This window comes from Protopterus annectens, chromosome 7.part0 (genome assembly GCF_019279795.1).
Source record: "Protopterus annectens isolate FY-2018-M chromosome 7.part0, PAN1.0, whole genome shotgun sequence".
Classification (NCBI taxonomy): domain Eukaryota; kingdom Metazoa; phylum Chordata; order Ceratodontiformes; family Protopteridae; genus Protopterus; species Protopterus annectens.
This window is the reverse complement of record NC_056739.1, coordinates 1,543,035,507-1,543,060,930: the sequence shown is the minus strand read 5'-3', so window position 1 is coordinate 1,543,060,930 and position 25,424 is coordinate 1,543,035,507. Positions and strand designations below refer to the sequence as shown.

The 25,424-nt window shown below is 36.5% G+C and overlaps 1 protein-coding gene across 1 annotated transcript in view; it reads right to left on the bottom strand.

Annotated features, from left to right (window-relative positions):
* Positions 1-15,707: 15,707 nt before the first annotated feature.
* EFCC1 (EF-hand and coiled-coil domain containing 1) overlaps positions 15,708-25,424 on the bottom strand; it is a 489,947-nt gene continuing 480,230 nt past the window's right edge. Inside the window, exons 7-9 of the mRNA XM_044078086.1 lie at positions 24,534-24,603; positions 18,795-18,929; positions 15,708-16,478 (exon numbers count right to left, since the gene is read on the bottom strand). Of these exons, the coding sequence (XP_043934021.1) occupies positions 18,796-18,929; positions 24,534-24,603 (204 nt within the window). The 3' untranslated portion in view covers positions 15,708-16,478; position 18,795. The remainder of the gene's footprint in view (positions 16,479-18,794; positions 18,930-24,533; positions 24,604-25,424) is intronic.

Here is a 25,424-nt window from a genome sequence, read left to right as displayed (position 1 = left end):
TTCAGATACAACGGAAACTTTCTCATGTGGACTTTCGCTAGAGGAAGCATAGGAATGGTGGATGCCATGAAACCCCGGCTCTGAGAAACTCCCTGGCTGTAAGAAATGCCAGAGGAATCAGAGTTTGAAAAAAGAAAATGAGAGTTAAGGCCTTTGGAGGAGGCAGGGATGCCAATATAGGGACAGTTTGAATCTTGCAACCCAGAAAGACTTAATCTTTAGCATGGTTCAGAGAAGACTTTGTGAAGTTTATTGTGAACCCTAAGCTTTGAAGAATAAAAATTACAAACTGAAGATTTAGAAACAAGATATCTGGAGAGGAGGCCTGAATCAGTAGGTTGTCCAAGTAAGGAAATACTCAAATCCCTTGAAGCCTGCAATAAGCAATGACAGGAGTGAGGCATTTGGTGAATACCCTTGAGGCAGTAGAAAGGCAAAAGGGCAAATCAGAGAACTAAAAATGACAAGAAGCAACAGAGAAATGTAAAAACTTCCTGAAAAAAGAATGAATTGGAATATGAAGATAAGAATCCTTGAGATCCAGCGATACCACCTGAGGGAATAAGAGATCCAGTGATACCATGTAAGCCTGAGGGAATAAGAGAGGAAATAGAGTCTGAAAGGACAACATTTGAAAGGTGGGCAGCATCAGAAAGTTGTTTAGATGAGAGAGGTCTAGAATAGGTCTCCAAGAACCCTCTTTTCTGGGCAATAGGAACATTCTGGAGTAAACCCCCTACCCCTTTGGGACACAGGTACCTCTTGAATAGTACCCTGAGTGAAAAGGTCTTGAAGCACCTCTGGGAAAAAGGGAAGTTGTTCCCAAGTAGACTGAGGAATGCCCATAAAAGGAGGATAGGATTTCCACACCATGAAGTATCCCTGGTGAATGATGGACTGAACCCAAGAATCCTGAGTAACCCGAAGCCGGACAGTAAGAGAAAGGGAAAGGTGAAGAGAAAGAGGAATTTAGCTGGGAAGGCTAGTCACACAGCACCTAGTTTATCAGGAAATGAAAACTTCTGAATCCCTAAAGTCTGAGCAGCCTTAGCAGGAGGAGGCCTCTTGCCATAAAACTTTCGTACATTGGCTGACATCAGGCTTTCATGGTAGGGAAACCCCATATGTAAGGAATACTGCAACAGTGAATGTAAGGACATCATAAAATAAATTTAGTAGAAATTGAGTTAAATATTGGAAAAAGGTTTTGTTATTCTGGAAGAAAATGTATATAAACTACATGCAGGAAAGGAGGGGAGAGTGTGAAACAAGTGAAGAATAAGAATATAATAATAAAAAGTTAGTAGTATGAAGGGCAATAAGAAGAAAAGAAAGGACGGGGAAAAAGGAACAAAGAATGAAAAAGGATAAAGGATAAATATGCTATGTGTTAATGTGAACAGCATTAGAAATGATATCAGGAGCTAATGGTAACGGAAAGGTGTAAGAAGGTGAAAGTAGAAAGTATACATGTATTTTATACAAAATGCGTTGAAAGAGAGAAAAGGGGTACAACTGAGGCATCGTGGCGAAACAAAATTATATGTCTGTAGGAAATGAGGAATGCTTAGGTATATGGATTTTTATAATAAATGAAGAAATAAAGATGTTGCAATACTAATACTAGGTAGGATGGTGATGTATGATATAAGAAAACAAAAAAAAATGTCTAAGATTATTATTTACAATTATGCATATACAAATAGGGCAGATAAGAAAAATATACTGAGGTATTGAAAATATGCTTTGGTTAATATGCTTATTTTTATTTTAGGATAACTTAACTGTAATTCAAGGAAGGATAAACTGCAAGTAACACAATATGTGAAAGTGTTGAAGAACGTTACAAAAAGTGGAGGACACAGTTATGAAAAAAGAGAGTGGATGCATCAGAAAGGAATTCTTAAAACAGTTTATTTAATATGCTCTAATGGAATGGAAGAAATAAAAGGAGGTGTGCATGCTGAGTTTTCTGATTGCAGCAATGTTTGTGCAAGTAAGGATGAGAATCAAGATACAATGGTGAAGTTAGGAAGACAGAAGAAATGAAACTGGAGAATAAGAAGTTATGGGAAAAACATACAACAAAGATGGAATTTTACGATAATTGGTCTTTATGGTGCTTAGTATTTCAAGCATAAGAAAGTATTTTAATGCCAGAAAGAAGAATAAAAAAGGAATATAAAGAAATAATGGAAAAGCTTCAAGTATAAATTAAGAAAAAGTAAACAGAAGAAGAGAGACAGAAATAAAGCTGTATGACAAAAACGAGAGAGAGAGAGAGAGAAAATGTTAAAAGCTGTTATTTAGGGAAATGCTTTTCTTAAAAGGAAAGAAAGAGGAAGTATCACCTTATTAAAAAGGTTAGAAAAAAGGAATAATGGCTATAATATATGGTGAAAAGAGTGGTGTAAGTTATAAATAAAAAGAAATAATGTACGTAGTAGAAAAAATTGTAGAAAAGGAAGAATCTAAGAAGCAAAAACTGTGTAATAAACATATCTGGAGGTACTTTGGCAGAACTGTAAAAGGAGATTACTATAAAAGAAAAATAGGAAATAATAACAAAAGAGGGGAAAAAGTCAGCACCAGGATTAGATTAACTATATTATGAATTTTACAAATTAATGGAGATTAAACTGATGATTAAACGAAGGGATAGTACAGGAAGAAGTAGGGGGTAATGAAATTTATATGGAAAAAAGATAAAAGGAAAGGCATAAGAAATTGGAGACCTGTAACTTTAGGAAACATTGATTATAAAATATTTACTTATTTAACATTTGTTTACCATGAAAGTCTGACTTAGAGCAAAACCAATTTTCAGCGGAGGCACAGGGAGAAACACTCTAGATGCATGTCTTTGTAATGTGGGAGGAAAAAGGAGCACACGGAGGAAACCCGCACGAACATAGGGAGGACATGCAGACTTTGCACAGAAGGCACCCCAGCTGAAAATTGAACCGGAGAACCTCTTGCTGTGAGGTGACAATGCTACTGCTGCACCACTGCACCGCCAAGTGCATTTAAGTGCATAATGCAAAAAAGAATGCAATAGTGTTGAATGAAGTAATAAGAAAAGGTGTAAAAAAAAGTAAAGGAGATGATAATTATGACTTTGTTAGAAGAAAACGAAGTAAGCATACCTCTCAACTGTTCAGATTTTTGCAGAATGTCCAGATTTTTGCCAAATATGTTTAGTCCCTTTTGCCTATAATTAGTGGATTTCTGGAAAAATCATAGGGGACTGAAGTCATTAAATAATGAAAGTCATTTGAGTTTCCGACTTCATATCCTTCAGAAAAATGCATGTTTACACAAATCCCATTATACTAGCAACTGTCAAAGTTTATAAGAGCAATATTTAATATTTGTCCCTAATTTGGGACTTTGTCCCCCCCATTATTTTTGGCTTTGTCCAGATTTCTTGTGCTAAGGGTTTGAGAGGTATGAAGTAAGATTGGTCACATGCAATGTAAAGAAGTTGATAATAAGGTACATTACGAGGTGATGTGGAATATTATGGAAGCACATAGAATAATAAAAAATAGTGGAAACTATAAACATTTGATGTGAAAATTCATAGGTGAAAGTAATGTTAAATAGCTGGATGGGAAAGGTTAAGAAAGAGTTAAGAAGAGATATCCTTTAAATATGTGTATTTTTGATCTAGTATTGAATGCCGTTATTCCAACTTTTATATCAGAAATGGCTGAAGCATGTTGCAAGGTTGGAAAGGAAATTAAGATGCCAGTATGTCTGTCTTATGCAGATGATTTGGCTATTGTAGTAAAAATACAGAATGGATGAATGGAAGTGTTTATAAGAATTGAAATGGTATTAAAAAGGTAGGTTTAAGATTGAATAAAGAAAAAAAATAAATAAGGGGCCTGATTCCAAAAGACTTACTCTCAGTGCACGTGATCACTTACACTGAGAGCATGCTGAGAAGAGGTCTTTTAGAATCTGATCTGTGTTGCAAGCCTGCTTAAAGATATGCCATACATGGAAATGAATCAATTATACTGAGAGCAGATATTTTGGAATCAGGGCAGACTTACACTGAGAACAACTCTTTTGAAATCTGGCCCAAGGAAGTTTGGTGAAATAAGGAAGATGAATGGAATTTATTATACCAGGAATGAAATTAATATGTTAGAGTTTAAGTTTTGGGAAAATGAAAATATACTGAATCAGTGAAATGTGAAACCGGAAGAAATAAAAAAAATACTGTCATGGTTAAAAGGTTTTAATTTATCATATAATGAAAAGATGTATATGTTAAATACATACATTTTGGGTAAGCCTGCTTATGTTGAGGGAGTTTATATGTTTCCAGGAAAATGGAAAAGAAACTCTCATAATTTTTTTTCAGTTTTATATGAGGTCCAAGACCAAATATTATTACAAGAGGAATAATATGCAATAAAAAAGAAGGGAGTTAGGACCAAAAAAATCCTTTGCCTTTTGTCAATGCACTTGTCTAGGGTTAGTAGTTTAAAAAAACAGTGATACTAAAATGGCAGGAGAATTATCGTATGAATGATATAAAGAGATATGAAAAAATAAAAAGGAAAAGAAAATATGAAAAAAAGATATAATGTAAAGAAGGGAATATGTAAATGAAGTAAAGTTTTAGAAATTGAAAATTGATGAATGCAGTGAGAAAAGGAGTGAGTGGTATGGAAAACTGTACAAGATTTGTTCTTGTATATCCAGGGAGTGATTTGTCAGATGATGGTAGAAATGTGATAAAAGCAAAGAAGGAAAAGTTCTGAAGACCTCTATGAAGCTGGAGACCTTTTACTGAGAATGTTGTTAAAACAAGTTAACTGTTAAAGTGAAATATGACACATATAATAATAATAGGAGATAAACTATATTATGATTACAAGGTAGAGGAAACTGAAAACCATTGTTTATTAGAATGTAAATGAAGAAGCCTTTTTGTGAAAAGTTTAAAAATGTTTATAACTGGGAAGATTTCAGGGAAATGATATTGTATGGTAAATATGAAAAAGTAAAGAAAGAAGAAATTGAGAAATGGGATAAAATATTTGTCACAAATAATAATAATGGAAGAGAAGGTGTGAAGGTCTACAGAATGACAAAATAGAAGGGATGATGAGGTACTGGCAGGAAATAAAAATGGGTTGTATAAAAAGTATAGGGATGGATAGAGAGAAATTAAGGAAACTGGAATGAAAGAAGTATATAATTTAAAGTATGTGTGTGTCTATATATATATATATATATATATATATATATATATATATATATATATATAATGTGTGTGTGTGTGTCTATGATAGAGAGAGAGCACATACCCTGCTCTTTTTCAATAAGTACTATGGGATATTTTACAGTCTCAGCTACCACCAAGTCAGTCAAATTGGTCTTCAATTTAATGTCTCATCTGAAGGACTCATGAGGTGCTCTACGAAGAGAACATTCATGACATAAAAAGTTATAGAGAAAAGGAAATTCGAACAAGTGAACCTGAAATTTCATCACCAAGGAGAACATGGCACTTTAAAACTAGTTAAATTTAATGATGTATCATTTTGAAATCTGCCTGAGATAAGGATGATCATACCATTGTGTTGATGAGGAAACAAGAAACATTCTCTTTATTTTCTAGTAGGTGATTATAAATTGTACATTTTAGCAATAAACTATTTTCTTAGCAGACAGATTTGATGTTTCTTTTGACTCTGCTTTCGCAGCTCTGATTAGTTGCGGTACTGTATGTAGACACATGCTAATGATCGCATATTTCATTTATAACTGTATGTTGGTAAATGCTAAGTCAATTAAATGCTTTTCAGGGCTCAGACTGCACTTTGAAATTAACAGCATAAAATCACTTACTCATGTTGAAAAGATAATGTAGTAATCAATCAAGAAATAGCATACTGTTTAAGCATAAAAGTGCTTCCCTTATATGCTGAAAACTCTAGAAGTTGGAAAATGGTAAGCAGATATAGAAAAATAAAGTATATAATATTATTTTATTATGTGTTGAAGAAGGTAGTACTTTTGGGTAAGTATAAAACAAATCCATCTAAGAAATTTGCTAGTAATTTTGAAAATATGTTTGACAAGAAAATAAGTTAATAGGGGAAAGAACTGTCCTGGACAAATACTGCTTGCCCACTTATAATGCAAGGGACATGAGTAATAAAGCTTTATATTAAAAAAAAAAGGACACTTATGCGACAATATGTAAATATTTCTTAGAAATATTGGTATTAGTTTTGCTTATGTACTTAAATACCTTGTCCAGAAGTTTCTGTTTGAAGATTTTGTCCAAAGTGAGTAGAAAAATCGATAACACCCATATACATTTCGAAAATAGTGTTTTGAAGTAATGTAGCTAAGTTTTATGTCAATAAATATTGTTAACTATAGTGGAATTTGAATGGAAGATGCTTTTTGTCAAATAAATAAAATGCTGTAGTTTTTACTTTGCGTACTTATTTGGTGTTACTTAGTTTTATAATGGCAGTATACTAAAGGCTGTGATCTATGTTTGGCAGTTGACGTTGTATAGCTGTCTTTTCTAAAACTTTTGACTCTGTATTACACAATGGGTTATTGCAACCCTTGTTAGTTTCTAAGATAATTTTGTTAATTGGATTAAAGGATTAAAGCTTAGTTAAGTAGCAAAGCCTGTCTTCAGGTCAGTGAGATACAATGAGAATTTAATAAGTCCTGAGACACAGTTTTCAGGTTTTTTTTTAATAACTGATGACTACAAAATTAGTTGGGCACTGAACGATCCATGTAATCTGTGTGACTTACAGGTGTATATAGATCATTATTAGTTTGGGCAAATAATTAGGTTCAATGTAAATAAATGTGAAGTACTGAACTGATACACTGGAAATAGTTTATCAGTACACATTAGGTAAGAAAATAAAGTATTCAGGTTGTACAAAGATCTAAATACTGTGATTCATAGAAACATCGCATTCTATAAAAAAAAATAAACTATGAAATGCAACTGCTATCATATAATGATCTTCTCCAGTGTGTCACTTCAAGGTGTGTATTTATGTTATTACTTCTGTATACTGGTATTAAAAAACCTTCATTTGAATATAGTCATTTTTATATGTGCTTAAGAGGATATTGGCAACTCAGACTTTATTCCAAAGTACTTAACTGAGGAAAATATTAGATATGAAACATATGGACAGAATATGGAAACCAGCCATTAATTTTGCAAGAAACAGGCATCAGAGATGTGATTTAATATTAATGGATACATTCTTTACTTTTTGGGAATATTAAACTGTTTCCATAAAGGATGTTTGTGAAATACACTTTAAAGTAATAAGTTTGAAAATGTTTTCCTAAGTTATAGAATAAATTACCATTGCCTATAAGGGAAGCTGGACATTTAACAGTATTTAAGAAAATAGACTGAATTATGAGTGATAATAAATACAGTATGAGGGAGTGAAAAAATATGGCTCACATTAACTAACTAGGTTTTTAGTTGGAATAACATTGTAACTGTGAGTTACTTTTAACTGCATACATTGTGTGTGCCTTGTCATAAATATATTTCTGTCACTGTTTTATAGTTGTAGTATTTCTGACTTTGGAGGCTGAGACTGACAATATGATTTTTTAAGTTTTGTCAGTCTGATTTACTCCAGGAAAACATAAAGTTTGCTTTATCAAAAGCATTTGATTGCATTGTACCCTTACTACTAGTTAAGTGAGAATATAAAAGTAACCAACTCACCACATTTCAGTTTGTGAACTTCTATGTTCTTTTCTTTGCCTTTCATTACATTTTTGTAATTATTACACACAAAGTTCAAAACAGGACACCCAAAATTAAAATACCCACTTAATGCCAATCCAGAAGCCAACACTGATTGTAAATAAACTCTTACTACTAACTGAGAGTGTAACAGTAACCAACTCATCACATTTCAGTTTGTGAATGTTTACATTTTTTTCTTTGCTTTTCATTAGATTTTTGTAATTATTCCACACAAATTTCAGAACAGGACACCCAAATTTAAAATACCCACCTAATGCCAATCCAGATGCTAACTTTGATTTAAAATAAATAAATATATATATATATTGTTTCTGCTGCTATATAAATTTCTCTTGCATCATCTAGCTCAGGTGCTGACTAACATCCCACAAACTGATGCACTGTCTAGTAAAAATTCATGTCATAGACCCCCCCAAAACGTCTCTATTTAAAATGTCTTGTTTTCTTTGCTAAAAGTTCTCTCATCTTTCCCCAAGGAGATTCTATGGGCATAACTGAGTTTCCTCATATTGAAATATAACAAGTTATACCACCAAGGAAAATCTGTGAGAAAGCCAAGTTCTTTCCCATTTAGAATCTATTATAACATTTTTCTGTAGCTTGTAGCCTGCAGACCTAAGCACTAAAGTCACAAAAATCTGTGAACAAATTATTGAAATCTTTGGGTATGGAGGAACTGTGAAATGCTTAAATTACAAGGCTACATTTATTAAATTAAATGTGGTGTGACAGTTTGACAGTTTTCAGATGCATTAAAAAACTTCAAAGTCATGTTTCTGTGATGCTGCTTCAAAAAACTTTGTCAACAAAGACATTTACTTGTGGCATCGCATCTCATTTCCAAAATGAGAAATATCCTATTAGGATACAATCAGTGGACTTTGCTAGTATGTGAAGAAAGGGTTACTTTGTCACACTGCCTATGAAAAATGGGTGCACTTCATTTGTTGGGGGATTATTGTAAATACCCAAAATTATAAGAACGTGCTTGCCAATTAAATACATTATATATCTGTTCCCATTTTCTATATCTTTATCATAAAATCTGTATGTTGCATTCTATGATGCTACTCAGTGTCCAACATCATTTTTTCATGTGGTACTATGAACAGAATATACTTCATACCTGGCTCTAACAATAACACTCATTTCATTCAACAGTTTTGGAGACAATGTTGTGTCTATTAAGGTTTAGGAGACATTATTGTAATACTAAGATTACTATGCTGTATTTACCAAACTAGTCCTCACTTTGTTAACTGCAATGTTTTACCACAGCTGATCAAACCATCTGCTATGTTGGTACCACCTGAAGCAACCCTTTCAATTGTGGTGCAGAGGGTGATTTTGAAAGCAATGTAGTAACTTTTGGGGGGCAGTAATACATTTTTGCCTATATCTGAAAGCATTTAAGAACTTTTCTGAATAGATAAGGGCATGTTTTGAGAAAATATGCATAATTATCAAAGTTAAGACGTTGGATTCATTGCATTAAACATATAGCTCATATTTTCAGTTTTTCTGTCTTATCACCTTATGTAGTTGTTACGAATGGTGTAAATAATGAAATGTTTTGTTTTCTTCCCTGGAAGGTAATTTTTATATCGTGATTGTGAAATTACCTTTCCAGACAGAACCTTACAGTGGCAAAATATACATGAAAAATAGATCCCAGCAATTTTATGTTGAAAACTGTAGGCCAAAATGTCAAAAAGTGTTGGGTATTTGTCTAAAATAGGTAAAAAGATGAATTGAACTGGCATATTTCATAAAACAGAATTTGTGTATTTATCTTAATTTATAATTAGCTGCTAAGCTGTGAAGGTGTGCTGCTGATATGAAAAGGATATGACTGTGCCTGATCAGATAGTACATGTTCATAGCTATGCAGCTGGGAATTTCAGTCTCCAGTAGTAAGGAAAGTAAAGGGTATATATGAAGACAATGGCTTATTTTCACTGCTGCAAAGGAGAAGTGAGGTTTTTTTACCTTTAGAGATTTGCCTTCCTCTATTCTGTATCCCCCTACCATGATTTAAGATGAGTGCTGAAAAAGCTGAAATTAAGATCTCTGAAGCCTCACTAGTGGTGTAGAGGGATAAAGCCCTGACTATGACCCAGGTGACCTGAATTCAATTAGTAGCAGAGGTCTTTGCCAGTGCTGAATAGGAAGATGGATGTGCCCATCTTAGAGGGGGTGAGCCACTGCTCCCTAAGATGGTTTTGGCTGGATGGTTGGGATAGAGTTCATGGATGAATGACAGTACAGAAACAACATGGGCATGACCATTCAAGCTGGTGATGTAGCCCTTGATGGCCTCATTCAGGCAGCATGACTTGTACTGTTAGGTCAATGGTTGTCCCTACAGTGACACAGGTACTTACGTCACTACCCAAGGAATGAGGTTAGGGCCACTCATACAAAATGCTCTCGTTGCCAACATACTGGTGAGAGCACCAAACACTCTGACATCTGCCTGGATGACCTAAGGACCTAAGGGAGGGCTCCTCACTCCTGGAGAACAAGTGACCTTGAGTCTGGTAGCAGGAGGCTTGATGGTCATTCATGCAGAGGGTGGAAGCACATAAAAAATGAGGCTGCTCAGCTGGAGACGTAATGAGATATAATAACATATTTTATTTATTTGAAGTGGAGTCTTTTGCCAGTAACTTACTAATAAGCTGTATTATTGGAAAGTTTCATATCTTTTTTATTTATTTATTTCCAGTTTTATGACCGGGGAGGTCCACTGGGCTCAAGGAGCCCATTTTCAGTGGAGGCCCAGGGAGAAAAGCTCCACATTATATAGTAAAAATAAGCAAAGTATAATATTATATAGTAACACTAAGCAAAGTATAATAGCAAAATTGAGGAAAATACATTACATACTTACATACTAGATTAGAGACAAGTTGTACAGAGGTTGTAAAGTATCTAAAAATGGTTATAAAGCAACTAAACATTTGTAAGATGGCAGTAAATAAAAATTCTTCCCAGAAAAGGGGCGAATAAGTGGAGAGCATACAATAAATTTTAAGTTCAGGAAGAGTTGTTGTTCTTTGTTAAAGAGAATCTAAAATTGTATTTTGGCAGTAGTGAGAATCATTACCAGAAGGGGGAGAGAAAAGACAGATAGTAAACTATTTACAATATATACATTCAAGATACAGACGTTAGATTACATTATATTCAGAGTGAGGCAGTTGTTTAGGAAATCAGTATGGAGTAGAGTTACTTGTAGAAGAGTTACTAGCAGGTTAGGTAGGGAGAGTGCAATTGCATTTCCAATTATGGGAGAGGTAGGAATGGAGCTGGGTTTTAAAGTGTTCAAAGTTTTCAGAGATTCTTAGAGAAGGAGGGAGAGAATTCCATTTTCTGGCTAAGGAAAAGGATAGTAGAAGCTGACCAGCGGGACGGTTTGGTTTGTGTACAGTAATTAGATTTTCATGGGCAGATCTTAGAGTTCTGTGTGGGGTGTATGATGGTTAGTGCTGGGCATTTAGTTGGTTTGAAAATTAGCTTGTCGGTTGTAGTGTGTTGGAGGTAGTCAAGGTAGTTGGGAAGTTCTATCCAGTTAAACAGGTGGAGAGATGTACAGTGGTGGGAGGAGTATTTGGATTTAGTGGAGAATTTTGAGATTTTGTTGTAACAGAGTTCCAGTTTGGAAGAGATAGAGGAAGATAGGTTGGTTAGTAGTGGAGCACCGTGCAACAGTGATGGTAGTAAGTAGGTAATGGCGAGTGTTTGTCTTGTAGAAGGAGAGAGAAAGTGGTAGTTTCTGTAGAGCATACCAAGTTTTTGATGTGTTTTCTTAATATTTAGCTGAATATGAGTATCGAATTTTAGGTGTTCATCAATAGTAACCCCAAGAAGTTTAGCAAAAGGAACAGCTTCTATGGTGGAGTTGGCATGGCTGATAATTTTGAAAGAATTTTTGTTGAGAGGAAGGGATGTTGAAGGAGAGAATAGTAGAATTTTGGATTTAGAGAGAGGTGCTTTTGAAGCATCCAGTTCTCAGTAGTAGAGAAGGCAGTTTGAGTTTTTGTTTGGAGCTCGGGGAGGTTAAAAGTGGAGCAGACTAAAGTTGAGTCATCTGCGTATTGTACTATCTTAGTGTTAGGAATGGCTGCATGGAAATCATTAATAAATATATTAAAGAGCATTGGACTGAGTATGGATCCCTGGGGTAGCCCCGGTTGGGGTAAGTAGGAAGGCAGAGGTGCCAGTTCTCCATTTCATGGCCTGAGATCTGTCAGAGAGGTAGTTTTTGAACCAGGTTAGGGTGTTTTGAGAGAGATTAAGGTTAGAAAGGTGTTTCAGGAGATGGGTATGGGAGACTAAGTCAAAAGCCTTGGAGAGGTCTAGAAGGACTGGAAACAATTTCTCCAGAATCACGAGCATGGTTTACTATGTCTAGGAAAGAGAGGAGAGCAGTTATTGTGCTATGGCCAGGATGGAAACCATGTGGTGTTGGGGTGAGGATTTGGCTATTGGTAAGGAAAGGCATGAGCTGGAGGTGGATGTATTTTCAAGAATATTTGAAATTGGGAGAGAGAATGGCTATGGGCCGGAAGTTCAAAATTTTATTATTTTTGCCTCCTTTGTGGAGGGGTAGGATAAAGGCTGCATGCCACAGTTTGGGGACATAAGATTCCTGTATGGATCTATTGATAAGAATGCTAATGGGGATGGCGATACTGTCTGCTGCAAGTTTTAGAAAGAGTGAGGGGATATTGTCAAGGGCATTGGAGCATGGCTTAAGTTTAGAGAGACTTTTTTTACGTATGAGGTAGAGATGGGTTTGAGATGAAATATGGGAGGAGTGTTACAGATGGAAGGTTGAGTAGAGGCTAGGGAAGAGGTTTTGTGTTGAGGGGAGGGGTTGTAGTTTGGGAAGGTCTTGGTGAGTTCTGCTATAGAGTTGGTAAAGAATGACTTGAATAGAGTGGCTATTTCTGGGTCAGATTTACTGGTGTCAGGGCAAGAATTGTTTTTGGTACCTGGGTTCAAAAGAGAGTAGATGGAGTTCCAGAATTGTTTGGGATTTTTTGAGTTATTAGACTGGAGTTTAATATAGTATGATTTTTTTTTCTTTTATAATTTGTTTTTTGACTAGTTTGCGGGGTTGCTTATATTTAAGAAGGGTGTCAGGGTGCTTATTGTGATGGTAAAGTTTCCAGGTCTTGTATCTTTGTTGCATAAGTGTTTTAGTATCTTTAGTTAGCCACAGGGTGGAGTTGGATTTTATTTGTTTTATTCTTGGTGGGGTTAGGGTGTACAGGGTATCTAAGAAGGTTGAGTTGAATAATTCTACGGCGTTGTTTAGAGGAAGAGTTTTTAGATTGTCCCAGTTTGTTAGTTTGAGAGAACTGGAGATTGTCCCAGTTTGTTAGTTTGAGAGAACTGGAGAAAGTTGTGGGGTTAAAGTTTGTAAGGTTCTGTGTATGGATATATTGCTGTAGGTGAGGAATGGAGGGGGTTGCTTGATGGATGAAAGCTGGCAGGTGGTCACTAATGGAGTCTGGTAAGATGCCTGTGTTTGAGATTTTATTTGGGTGGGAGACTAGGATCCAGTCAAGAGTGGAGCCTGGGGGGTTGTTTTTATTGGGTCTAGTAATAGGATTTGTAAGATGAGTTAAATTGAATAGATTGATAGATATGTTGGGATTATTGGTATTAATTTTGTTCCAGTCAATGTTCACATCCCCTAATATGTACGTCTTAAGTTTAAAATTAGTAGTGGCCCAAAGAAGAATTTCCTCAAGTGTAGTGGCATTGTTTCCTGGGGGGATATAGAGGGCCATAACACAAATTATTTTATAGTTATTCATTTTGAGTAGTCCTATGACTAGTTCAGCATTGCTGAACTGAGGAATGGGATTTTGGCAGGGAGTGATGGAGAGTAGGCTAGAACAGATTAAGGCTAATCCTACTCCATTTCTATCTTGTCATAGAAATAGACCTTGTCTAGATGTGAAAATCTTCCTACTCTACTGTGTTCTAACTGTGAGGCTTGTATGGTCTTACAATGATTAATAATATGCTGACACAAGGCAAAACCTCAACCCTCACCAACAACAGAATTTACTATTTACATAAAAGTGAAGTCCAGAGTCCAGATCCATTCTCTGTATATTTTATGACTAGGTCTAAAACATGACGTTAATGTACTACACTAATAATTTGCAGACAGAAGCATCTGCTTCAGTCAAAAAGCATTCTGCTTTCTTGCTTTGGATTTTTCCTTTAGTTAACCACTTCTTGATATTTATCATTAATTTGTATCCTTAAACTGTATACATTCGGTGAGTAAACATAGTAACTAGACAGCTTCTTTATTATTATTATTTTGTAATGAAGCAAAGCTCACAGCCTATAGAGGATATTTTCCCAACTGCAGGTAGTAGACAGTGGTGGATAGGGTTCCTATCGGTGCCCTCATATCTGGACGAGATGGGCTACCATATGAGCTTATCTGATAGTGGATATTAAGTAGCTAAACTGCTGCTGCTGTTGTTTTAATGATACAGAACATGAAATTCACAGGAAGACCATTTTAAAATTTTCTTAATGGAAAAGAGAATTCTGGTGGACTGGACAACTACCCATATTCCAGCATGAGACACATGTCCCTGAGAGACTAGATCACGGATTTTGGATGGGTAAACAGAGTAGATAGGCAGGAAGTTCTCTTTGTCCTAAAGTGATTTGCAAAGGCATAGCAATAGTGGGGCAAAAGGGGCAACTGTCCCAGGTGAAAAATATTAGGGAGCATGAAGATGCAGAACAGTAATGAATGCCAGTACTGCATTTATAGTCAAAGCTGAAGCACTTTAGTGTTTCATGTGTGGTATAAGCTGTAGAAAGCAACTTGCTAGAATTGTAGCAAGATGTTTGCTACAGTTTTCTAAGAAGAATTTTTGTTTGTTTTTAGTGCTCTTGTATAAGGGGATGTTTCTTTCTTTCTTTCTTTCTTGCTCCTTAATTCAAAGTTGAGAGGGAGCCAAACCAGGGATTAACACAGGGCACCAGAATAGCTGGATATGGCTCTGGTGATGTGATGCTTTCATGATTGTTATCTAGTCTGTAATTACAACATAGTATTGAAATATGAATTGCTTTTTATAGAGTTCTAACAAAGCCTTTTGGCAAGAGTGCCAGGGAACTTGGTTTTCATGTGAACCTCACAGGAATGCAGCCTGATATCCAGTCTCCATCAGTACAAAAAAAAAATCATGCATTTACTGAAAAAAATATTTTTCAGTACAGATGAACTCAGTACTGTACCTGCTGTTGGTTAAATATAAACATCTGTAGACCTTGGATGAAGATCTCAGACATGATTATAATATGCTGGTTGTGCACATCTTCAAGCCAAAAAGAAATGAAATAGTATTAGTACTGCCTTAGTGTAAAGGGGGATGTCTCTTTAGGAATATGGTTTTGCTTTGACTTTTTCAGCAGAACATTTTTTACAGAAACCGACCAGTGTGTCTCCAAAGTTTGTGTGTAATTCTTTTACTAAAGTAGAGACACTTATTTAGAAAAGAAAAAAAAAAAGAAAAAAACATATCTAGTAGGTTTTAAATTAAATTTGCAATGATTAAAGCACAACAGAATCTAGGGTGATGATAATATTTTCTTGAGGACTGAAACCTGTTTTTATACAGTTAGGAGTTAGTTTGTCATATTCTTGGTCAGTGGATGGAGGACATGAATTCTTTAAGATATGTTACAGGAACCTGACATGACATTTCTGAATAAGTATGCACAGCACATCATGTATGCTGCCCAGTCCTCTTGAGCAAAATCCTTTTCATTTCCTCCACTAGTCTCTTGAAATAAATGCAAGCATGAATTTAAACATTTGTACACCAAATAAAGACACAACCATCCTAAAAAAAAGTAGGAAACAAATATGGAGTTTACTACACAAAGCATCTACATCTGAAAGGCTTACAAAGAGCACTTTTCTTTATCTTTACGCTTTTACTATTAATTTCTGCAAATAGGAATAAGATTAATAGGAATAATGCCCATACACGTGCATACAATAGTAGGCCCTGATTCTGATCTGCAGTTTCAGGCTTCATTTTCCCACGCAAGTATATTCCTGGAAGCACATTTGTTTAGTCCAAAGTATTCGATGACTGCTTCAGCGTGTCTGAAAAACCTTCCAATGTCTTACAAATAAGAAATTTGACAACTGTACCTGCTAAAGAGTATAGTATTCCATTTATTAAGACACTATCCAGCTACACCGAGTAACATTATCTTGTATCTCAGCACTTGTAAGTCTGTATAAAGATCCACACAGGAAGATACAGAGTGCAGGCTAAGTCTGCAGTTTCTGAAAGTCTGTTTCAGAAGACAAATAATGTGTGTGTCTGCTTTTTAAGAAATTTCAGTAGAATGCTGCAACAGACTTCAATGATGATGGCTACTGACACCATGAAAAATATATGTTAAGGCTTTAACTGACTTGGGATTCTGCGAACAAAGAAAACCTCTGCAGACTGATTTACTGATTGGGTCAGTGCAATTCCTTCATCCACGGTAATGAACTGTTTTTAGAGCTCCTTAGCTCTATAAAGCTCCATTTTCCTTCATGTGACAGAGTTAGGATGACCGAAGTGCTTTTGAAAATGTGTTGACTGAGTCGCTGATGACACTCTTCCTCAACATGAAATAAGTAAAGTGTTTGTGAGTGACTGGTGACTCTGAGCCTTCTCCAAGGATTTTCCAGATAATAATTCACATGCTGCCAGTTCGTGGTATAAGGTATCAAGTACTTCCAAAACATGATCCTTCCCTGCAGAATTACAAAGTATAGATTAATTATCAAAGTATATTTCTGAGCAGTAACAACACTATAGCATTACTATGCAGTTTTGGAAATGGCCCCATTTAAGTAGAGAGATTACTGTTTTAAGAAAGTGGTCAGCATAAACGTAGCCATGTGATGACAACCTTAATGAAATTATTTTATTGTAAAGAAACTTTATAAATCTTGAAACTTTTTTGAACTTCTGAATTGCTGATATTTCCATTTCAATGCTATTTTAATATCACATCTCATATGAAATTTGATCTGCATAAAGCATTTTTGTTCATGTTCTGTGGGACATTAAAGCAGACTGATAAATTTCCTGAGGTTTGAATTTGGCAACTACAAAATGAGGAACAATTTCTCGTGGATCTATTGCTGAAGGCATGCTGTTCTGTATTGATGGACACTCCATTATGTGCCATCTGATAATCTAGCCACTGTCATTATATAGTCTAGCCTGTTATATGTCAACAAATACACACCTACTTTTACAGAGGTAAAAGTAGAAAACACAACTCAATACCGAAGACGTTCTCACCAAAAACAAGAAGGGGTAGTAATGAAGTCCAAAAAGTGAGAACAGTCACCACGAGTAAATCCTTCTATAGAGTAGTCCCAACTCAAGCTCCTGACACACTGAAAATATCCACGATGGAAATATGTAAAAAATTCATTTATTGGAAACAGAGAATAAGCGCTTTCGCATAGTTAAACTATGCTTCATCAGATACAGTGTCATAAAATGATTCCAAAATACTTATACTAAACAACTTTTGGCAGGCTCATTAATTTAAAATGAAGCTTAATTGCCTTTTATCAATTTAAAGCCATCATTACATTCAAATGCAGTTTAAATTCAATCCAATTCATTTTCTAAAGTGCAGCACTCACACTCATCACAAAATATTTCAAAGCATTACCAAAACCCTCTGACTAAACAAAACGCTGCAGACTTCAGACATAAAAAATGCATTTACAAGCTCATAATTCAAAAGTGCATATTTTGAACAAAAGCATTACAACTTGGCAAATGGCATTCAGAAATGAGAACACATCCCTCACAGACTGAGAGTTCTTTCATCAAAATACTATCATGGTGTTCCTTGTCTCTTAACTCATATAAACATAGCTAGAATCCCTTACCTTAATTGTAAGAAAATCTATACAATGCAAGTTATTTAAGACAGTTCCACCATCGGTAAAAAAGCTGCACCGAAGAAGCATCAACAAACTGTTTGCCATTGCAAATTAAACATCATCCTATTCGCTATTAAGGTCACATGTCTGGATTCTCAGTAGGGAGTTCCTCCTGACCTAAAAAGTTGTCCCCACGGTCCTAAAGCAAGACCATAGAGACCGGGAACTAAGAAAATTTAATATAGGTCCAGCATTTAAATACATTCTTCATACTGATCCTACCCACCATGCGTAAGACCTATAAAGATGTATATTTTCTATTACTAAAATTTTATGTCCCACATATAAACTTCAGTAAATAAACATAAAAAAATATATAAAATATATATGAGGGAATATATATATATCAGTGTAAAACCAAAACCGCTATAAACACATATATTAATTCTCTAGTGATGAAGTAAAAGCAATATCTGTATATTTACACGAACTACAAACTATTTCATATGTACTAGGATAAACCATGTTGCAAAATACACAATTAATTCAGCATTACTATCCTATTGATACTTATTTTACATGAAACATAGAACGTGTTGTGTGTCTAAAAAATTAACAAGAACCTATAAGAAAGTGCTGTATTTACCACTAAATTTACATAGTAGTATACTACACATCATGTTTAGGGAATATACTATACACATGCATATAAATCATAAAACAAACATAACCACATAATCACAAAGCAACAGATATAAAATGTATCTATGGTATAAAAATGTATGTGTAACTATATACCCTTATGGGACAACAATGGCAAGATATTTATTCAAACGACATCTCCATAATGCTTCCTTTGGACATCAAAACCATTCCTGTACATCAGTGTAGCTGAACTCAAAGGGGCAGTTCTAATCCTACATCTCATGGTGGAGGAGTGTCACCCCAAATGAACATGCAGGGTTATATACCAAGACAAATATAGATATATAGGATGAAGGGTTACTCAAAACAATGACACTCTTCCTCAACATGAAATAAGTAAAGTGTTTGTGAGTGACTGGTGACTCTGAGCCTTCTCCAAGGATTTTCCAGATAATAATTCACATGCTGCCAGTTCGTGGTATAAGGTATCAAGTACTTCCAAAACATGATCCTTCCCTGCAGAATTACAAAGTATAGATTAATTATCAAAGTATATTTCTGAGCAGTAACAACACTATAGCATTACTATGCAGTTTTGGAAATGGCCCCATTTAAGTAGAGAGATTACTGTTTTAAGAAAGTGGTCAGCATAAACGTAGCCATGTGATGACAACCTTAATGAAATTATTTTATTGTAAAGAAACTTTATAAATCTTGAAACTTTTTTGAACTTCTGAATTGCTGATATTTCCATTTCAATGCTATTTTAATATCACATCTCATATGAAATTTGATCTGCATAAAGCATTTTTGTTCATGTTCTGTGGGACATTAAAGCAGACTGATAAATTTCCTGAGGTTTGAATTTGGCAACTACAAAATGAGGAACAATTTCTCGTGGATCTATTGCTGAAGGCATGCTGTTCTGTATTGATGGACACTCCATTATGTGCCATCTGATAATCTAGCCACTGTCATTATATAGTCTAGCCTGTTATATGTCAACAAATACACACCTACTTTTACAGAGGGTCTCAATAAAAATCTGCCCAAAGAACACTGACCTCTGAGGCAGAAATACAAGCAACCACCACATCCCAGCACAAACCATGAGACACATAGCTTACATAAACAGTGTGCCACTCAACCAAAGCCCATAAGGCAAAACAACTTACCCAACACACTTGTCATAGGTGACTCAATAGTAAGACACAGTGATGTCCCACTCACTAGGTTGAATAAGGAGAAAGTTATGGTCAGCTGTCTGTCGGGTGCCAGGATCTGTCACATAACGCACGCACGCACTGATGTCACTCCACAACAGGTACAAATATGACTTTGTCATTGTCCATGTTGGTGTAAATGACCTGAGATGTACCACCCTGGACTACATGAAAAGAGACATAGAGGAGCTCTTGGATCTTGTAGCCTAGGCAGGTATGACCCTAAATCTGAGTAGCATTCTACCGTCACCCAGAATTATACCACAGTACAAGCAGAAAATTATTGACTTCAACAATTGGTTAAGTTTCTGGTGTAATTCTAAGGGGATCCAGCATCTGTCTGCCTGGGATGACATGATTGACAAACCTCGAAACTTCATCAGAGGTGACCTGCACCTGTCACCTCAGGGATTTTGGATACTGGCCAAGGCTCTTGCCACCCTTATAATGCCTTTTTTTTAGGCAATGTCCTGAAGACAAAATTACTGCCATAACAGCTACAAGCAAATAAAGTCTGAGGGTTATGCTACTCAATGCTAGAAGTCTAAATCTCAAAATGCACTTGCTCGAAGCACTCCTTAAAATGGAGAACATCGACATCTGTGCAGTGACCAAAACCTGGTTCAAGGCTCAAGAGAGCACCCCAGCACTACCAGGCTATAATTCATACCACACCTTTCGGCCCCTAAACCTGGACCAAAGCACTAAAGACAGTGGTGTCTCCATATTCATAAAGGATATGCACACCTCCAGACTAGTTGCCCAGCATAACACATCAGAGATATTTCAGGTACAACTAACACTGGATAAGACTGCAATCCAAGTTGTAGCCTGCTATAGATCCCCCACCATGTCCCAAGACTCCCACTCCACATTCCTAAACACACTGGAAAATATTAAGGTACAACCCAATACCCTTATACTGGGAGACTTTATCTACCCCTCCATTAACTGGGAAAATTACTCATGTACCAACACACTTGCTCAATTTTTTCTGGAATTCATTAATTCCAACAACCTGGACCAACTAATTTTTACCCCAACCAGGGGTAGAAACATCCTTGACCTGGTCATTACTAACATGGGCGACCATTGCTCTACACCAGTAATCAATTCCTCCCTGGTCAGATCTGACCACAAGCTAATCACAATGGATATCCACATCCCACCCTCACCCACCCAAAGGAAACCACAGTAAAAAACTTCTCCAAAGCCAATTTTGGACTTCTAAAAACAGAGGTGGCTAACTTCACGACACCCATGCAAATGGAAAATAGGTGCATGACTGAATCATACACCAATGCACTGTATGAGAACATACACAAGTGCATGGAACGGGCCATACCAAACAGAACCAAGACGCTCTCCTCCAAAAAAAGGAAGCCAATCTGGTGGTCCCCCACCATAAACAAACTCTACAACAGTAGAAAACACTGTTGCAGAAAAGTCCCAACACTGAAAAAACTCCCTTGTCAGCCTCAGCAAAAAACTGAGATACATCATTAAATCTTCTAAAGCTAGCAATGAAAACAAAATTGCTGCAGATTCTAAAGACAGCCACAAGGCATTCTATAGTTATGTCAAGAATCTACATGGCAATACTCAGATCTGCTCTGAGTTACAGCACAATGGCAATACATGTACAGAACCAACTGATATTGCCAACATATTGGCCGACAAGTTCAGTGCAAACTTTACCCCCCCTTTTACCCCCTAAAGAGCCTATCACAATACCTGAGGAATACCAAGTCCTTATTATCATGGCTACACAGGTAAAAACCGCACTGTCCAAAGCCAGGAACACAGCTTCCATGGGACCTGATAATATCCCTAGCTGTGTTCTACATGAATTACGAAGTGAACTGGCACCACACCTGAGTACCCTGTTCAATCACAGCCTCATTTCAGGCTTTGTTCCTACCAAACGGTGCACTGCTATGGTCATCCCACTCCACAAAAGGGGAGCGACTGCAGACCCTGGGAACTACATCCCTATTAGCCTGACGAGTCTGATATGCAAGGTTATGGAACGCATCATCATGGACCTTATAAATAAGGACATAGGGAATCTCCAAACTCTGGACCCCACACAGCTTGGGTTTGTGAAAGGTAGATCATGCCGGCTCAACCTGGTGGGCTTCTTCGAGTCCGTCACCAGAGCTGAGGATGAGGGCAAGATAGTTCACACAGACTACCTAGATCTTGCCAGGGCCTTCAACACCATCCCTCACTCAGGAATCATAGATAGACTCACTAACTAAGCATAAACCCCTATGTCATATAAGATGGGTTGCCAACTGGCTCACTGATAGAACCCACACTGTGAAAGTAGCGGACTCCAAATCTGACTACCGACCAGTTACAAGTGGTGTCCCACAGGGATCAGTCCTAGGTCCTCTCCTGTTTGGCATCTACTTCTCTGAAGTTCAAGCCAACACAAAGGAACTCTGGCTGACCAAGTTTGCAGATGATTGCAAACTGGAAGCCATTACTGATTCTCCAACTGATGTAGACATTCTACAAAAAGGCCTCACTGACACCAATGACTGGTGCCAGAACTATGGCCTTAAGCTCAATGTCAAAAAGTGCAGTCATTCCCTTTGGGAAAATTTCGGTGGCCATGAATTTCCACATAGGTGGTAGTCCACTAAACACCAAAGATGTGATTAGAGACCTGGGGACACAGGTTGACAGCAACCTCTCCTTTGATAAGGAGATTGCCACTGTCATCAGAAAGTCCTTCTATGTGGCACATCTCATTACAAAAGGTTTCTCATCCAGGAAGGAGGAGGTCATAATCCCTCTCTACTCGTCCCTTATTAGACCTATTATAGAATACAATGCCTCATTTGGTGTGTACCTTACTAGGCACCAACAACAACTGGAAAGTCCACAAAAATACCTCACAAAGAGGATCTTAGGCCTTAGACACATGCCCTAAACGAACAGACTTAAAAACCTCCAGCTATACTCTGTCTCTTATCGCCTACTTAGCGGAGATCTCTGCTTGACCTACAAAGCCATATCTGACCCAGAGCTGCTAGATATGCCACACCTAAAGAAATCCCAATCCCTTCATGCCATACACTCCAGGGAACAGAACATGCTGGAGGGACAGGTTCCTAACTCAGAGACTTCCCATACTCTGGAAAAAACTTCCCATTCACGTCAAGCAGAGCACTTCACTGGCCCTCTCTAAGAGAAATCTTGATGAGTGGATGGGCAATAGGAAGTTCACCCCGGGGATCATTTCAGTGGCCTTGCTTGACAGGGGCACTGGGAACTAATTTTGGGCAGCATGATGCCAGGGAATCTTCTTGGGCTAGGTTTATACAGGCTCCAGGGCTATTAGCCTAGTACAGACCTATGAACCTATGAACAGCAATGAATCCTCCAAATCCTGCAGAACTCATACTGCTCTTTATAGAAAGACAGACTTTTCTGAATCTTCTCAGGAATACATTTTTATTTGATCAGTAAATGCCATGCTATGTTTTAAGCTCTGTCTTTTTAGAGCAAACTTTATGGCTATGAAGCAAGTGCCTGCCTTCTGACTAGTGCAACAGTACAGTCACAGTCAATAGTTCTATGACTTCATTCTTGATGGGCAACTTTTTTTTTTTTTAACTTTAACCTGCTGCTCTACATGGGTATGGTCAAGCAGTGACAGTTAGTGAAACATACGGGCTCACTGTCACATGTACTGATATGGATTAATCCTGTGCCAGTGCTGTGAATAAGCAATTACTCCACCTTTCCATCACAGGACCTTTGCTTAAAAGCTGCCACTAAGGTATCCTCCCTAAGGATGGAGACTAGTCTCCTGCACATTCAGGCTTTCCAGCCACAAGTACCCCTTCAGTGATCTAGGCTGCTTGCTGCACATGGATCACTTGTAAGTAGAGATGACTACATGATGTCCTTGCATGGACCCATTACTGTAACATTTCCTGCACATTAATACAGAATTCATTCAATTATTCAATCATTCCTTCATTCATTCACTTAGTCATTTACAGTTGTTGATGAGGAATATCCAACAATGAAGTTTCCAATTTCAATGGAGTCTCCAGGAGAAAGGCTTTGAAAATATATAAATAGAGGTGTGAGATGCATTATTAACAGTACACAGATAAACTAAGAAATACTCTATTTGAAATAAACTGGGAAATACTCTAGATTTACAAATATAAGGTACAGAGTTTGATTCTGACCTCTGGTTATTGGCTAGACTAGTTGAACAGTTTTCAGGCTGATAGCCAAGTATTTACCTATAAACCTTTTTTATTATGCAGTTCTTCTCTACTTACTGGTAAACAAATGATTGGCAGCATACACATATATATGTGTAATACAAACAAAAAAACTAAGCTAATCTAAGACAGTTCTTATCTATTTACTAATATATATAGATTGTATGGACATAAAAATGGATATAATTAGGCAAAGCACACAAGAGAGTAAACTTATATTAGCTTTAAAGTACTCTACAACTACAACTGTCTTTCGGCTTTTCCCGGTTAGGGGTCGCCACAGCGGAACTCCGGTCCGCTAATGATCGGCAGTAGATTTTTACGTGCTGGCTTGCCAGGCCTAATGCACAACCTTCAACGAAGGAATGCCCACTCACACATGTCGACACACAGAAGACGCTCTAACTGAGAATCGAACGTGCAACGTCTAACTGTGAGGTGACAACGCTACCGCAGCACCACCACCGCAGTATTAGCTTTAAAGAACTCTACATTTCCTAAAACAAAATAAATAAACAAAACAAACAAAAAACCTACATGTCACTTGGAAGCTAGTGAATTCTGAAACTAAATGTCATTATAAATGTCAGAACATTTGACTCAATTATTTGGTGAACGACTCATTCAAAACTAGTTTGACTTACCACGTTGTGGGTCATTGTATGATTCCAAGGTGTTCAGCAAAATTTTCCCTAATGCTCTTCTTGAAACATTCTGAAAAACATCCCAAAATTACAACTTTAAAAACATGAAATAAAAACATCACCAAAATGACAACTTTAAAAAGTGAAATACTAGAAATGACAACTTCTATAAATGAAAAAGCCAAGTACACTATGCCAACAGCACTATTAGGTTTTAAAAGCTCTACATATGGACAAAACAATATATGCATCTATTTTCTCACCATCAAAATGAAAACTTTTATAAGGTAAAATGCCAATTGTAAAACCATCAGTTTCAGGTTTTAAAAACTGTATTACATGGATAGAACAATATATACACCTGTTTTCTTACCAAACATGCTCCACATACTCCTTTATATTGTGCAGTTAAAATAGGAATCTACCCTTTACTGGGGGGATCTCATTAACAACCCCCCACTTTATTTATTTGTTCATGTGGCACTGTCTTTAATTTTGGGAAAAACAGATCTGAGGAATAACTCAAATGCATTCTACATGGCATGCTTGTCATATTTCTTAGCACAAAAGGTACTAAACCAGAAACAGAAATAACATTTGTGCATTGTACAGATAAATGAAACACAAACTGAAGCACAGACTAGAGATACTTAGACACTATTTATTGCAATAAATAACTGATACAAATGAAGTATTTCCTGTTATAAAAGATAAGGACTTCTTCAGTTAAAGACAGTAATAAGTATCTGTTCTTAGTAGTGACTGTGTGTCTCTATTTGTACTTTCCCTTTATATTTTCAACAAATCACTTTTGTCTGCGTTAAATTTCCCTTGCTAGTTTTTATGAAACTCCATTGTATATTGTTTTTAACTTCTTTTTCTAAGTAATAT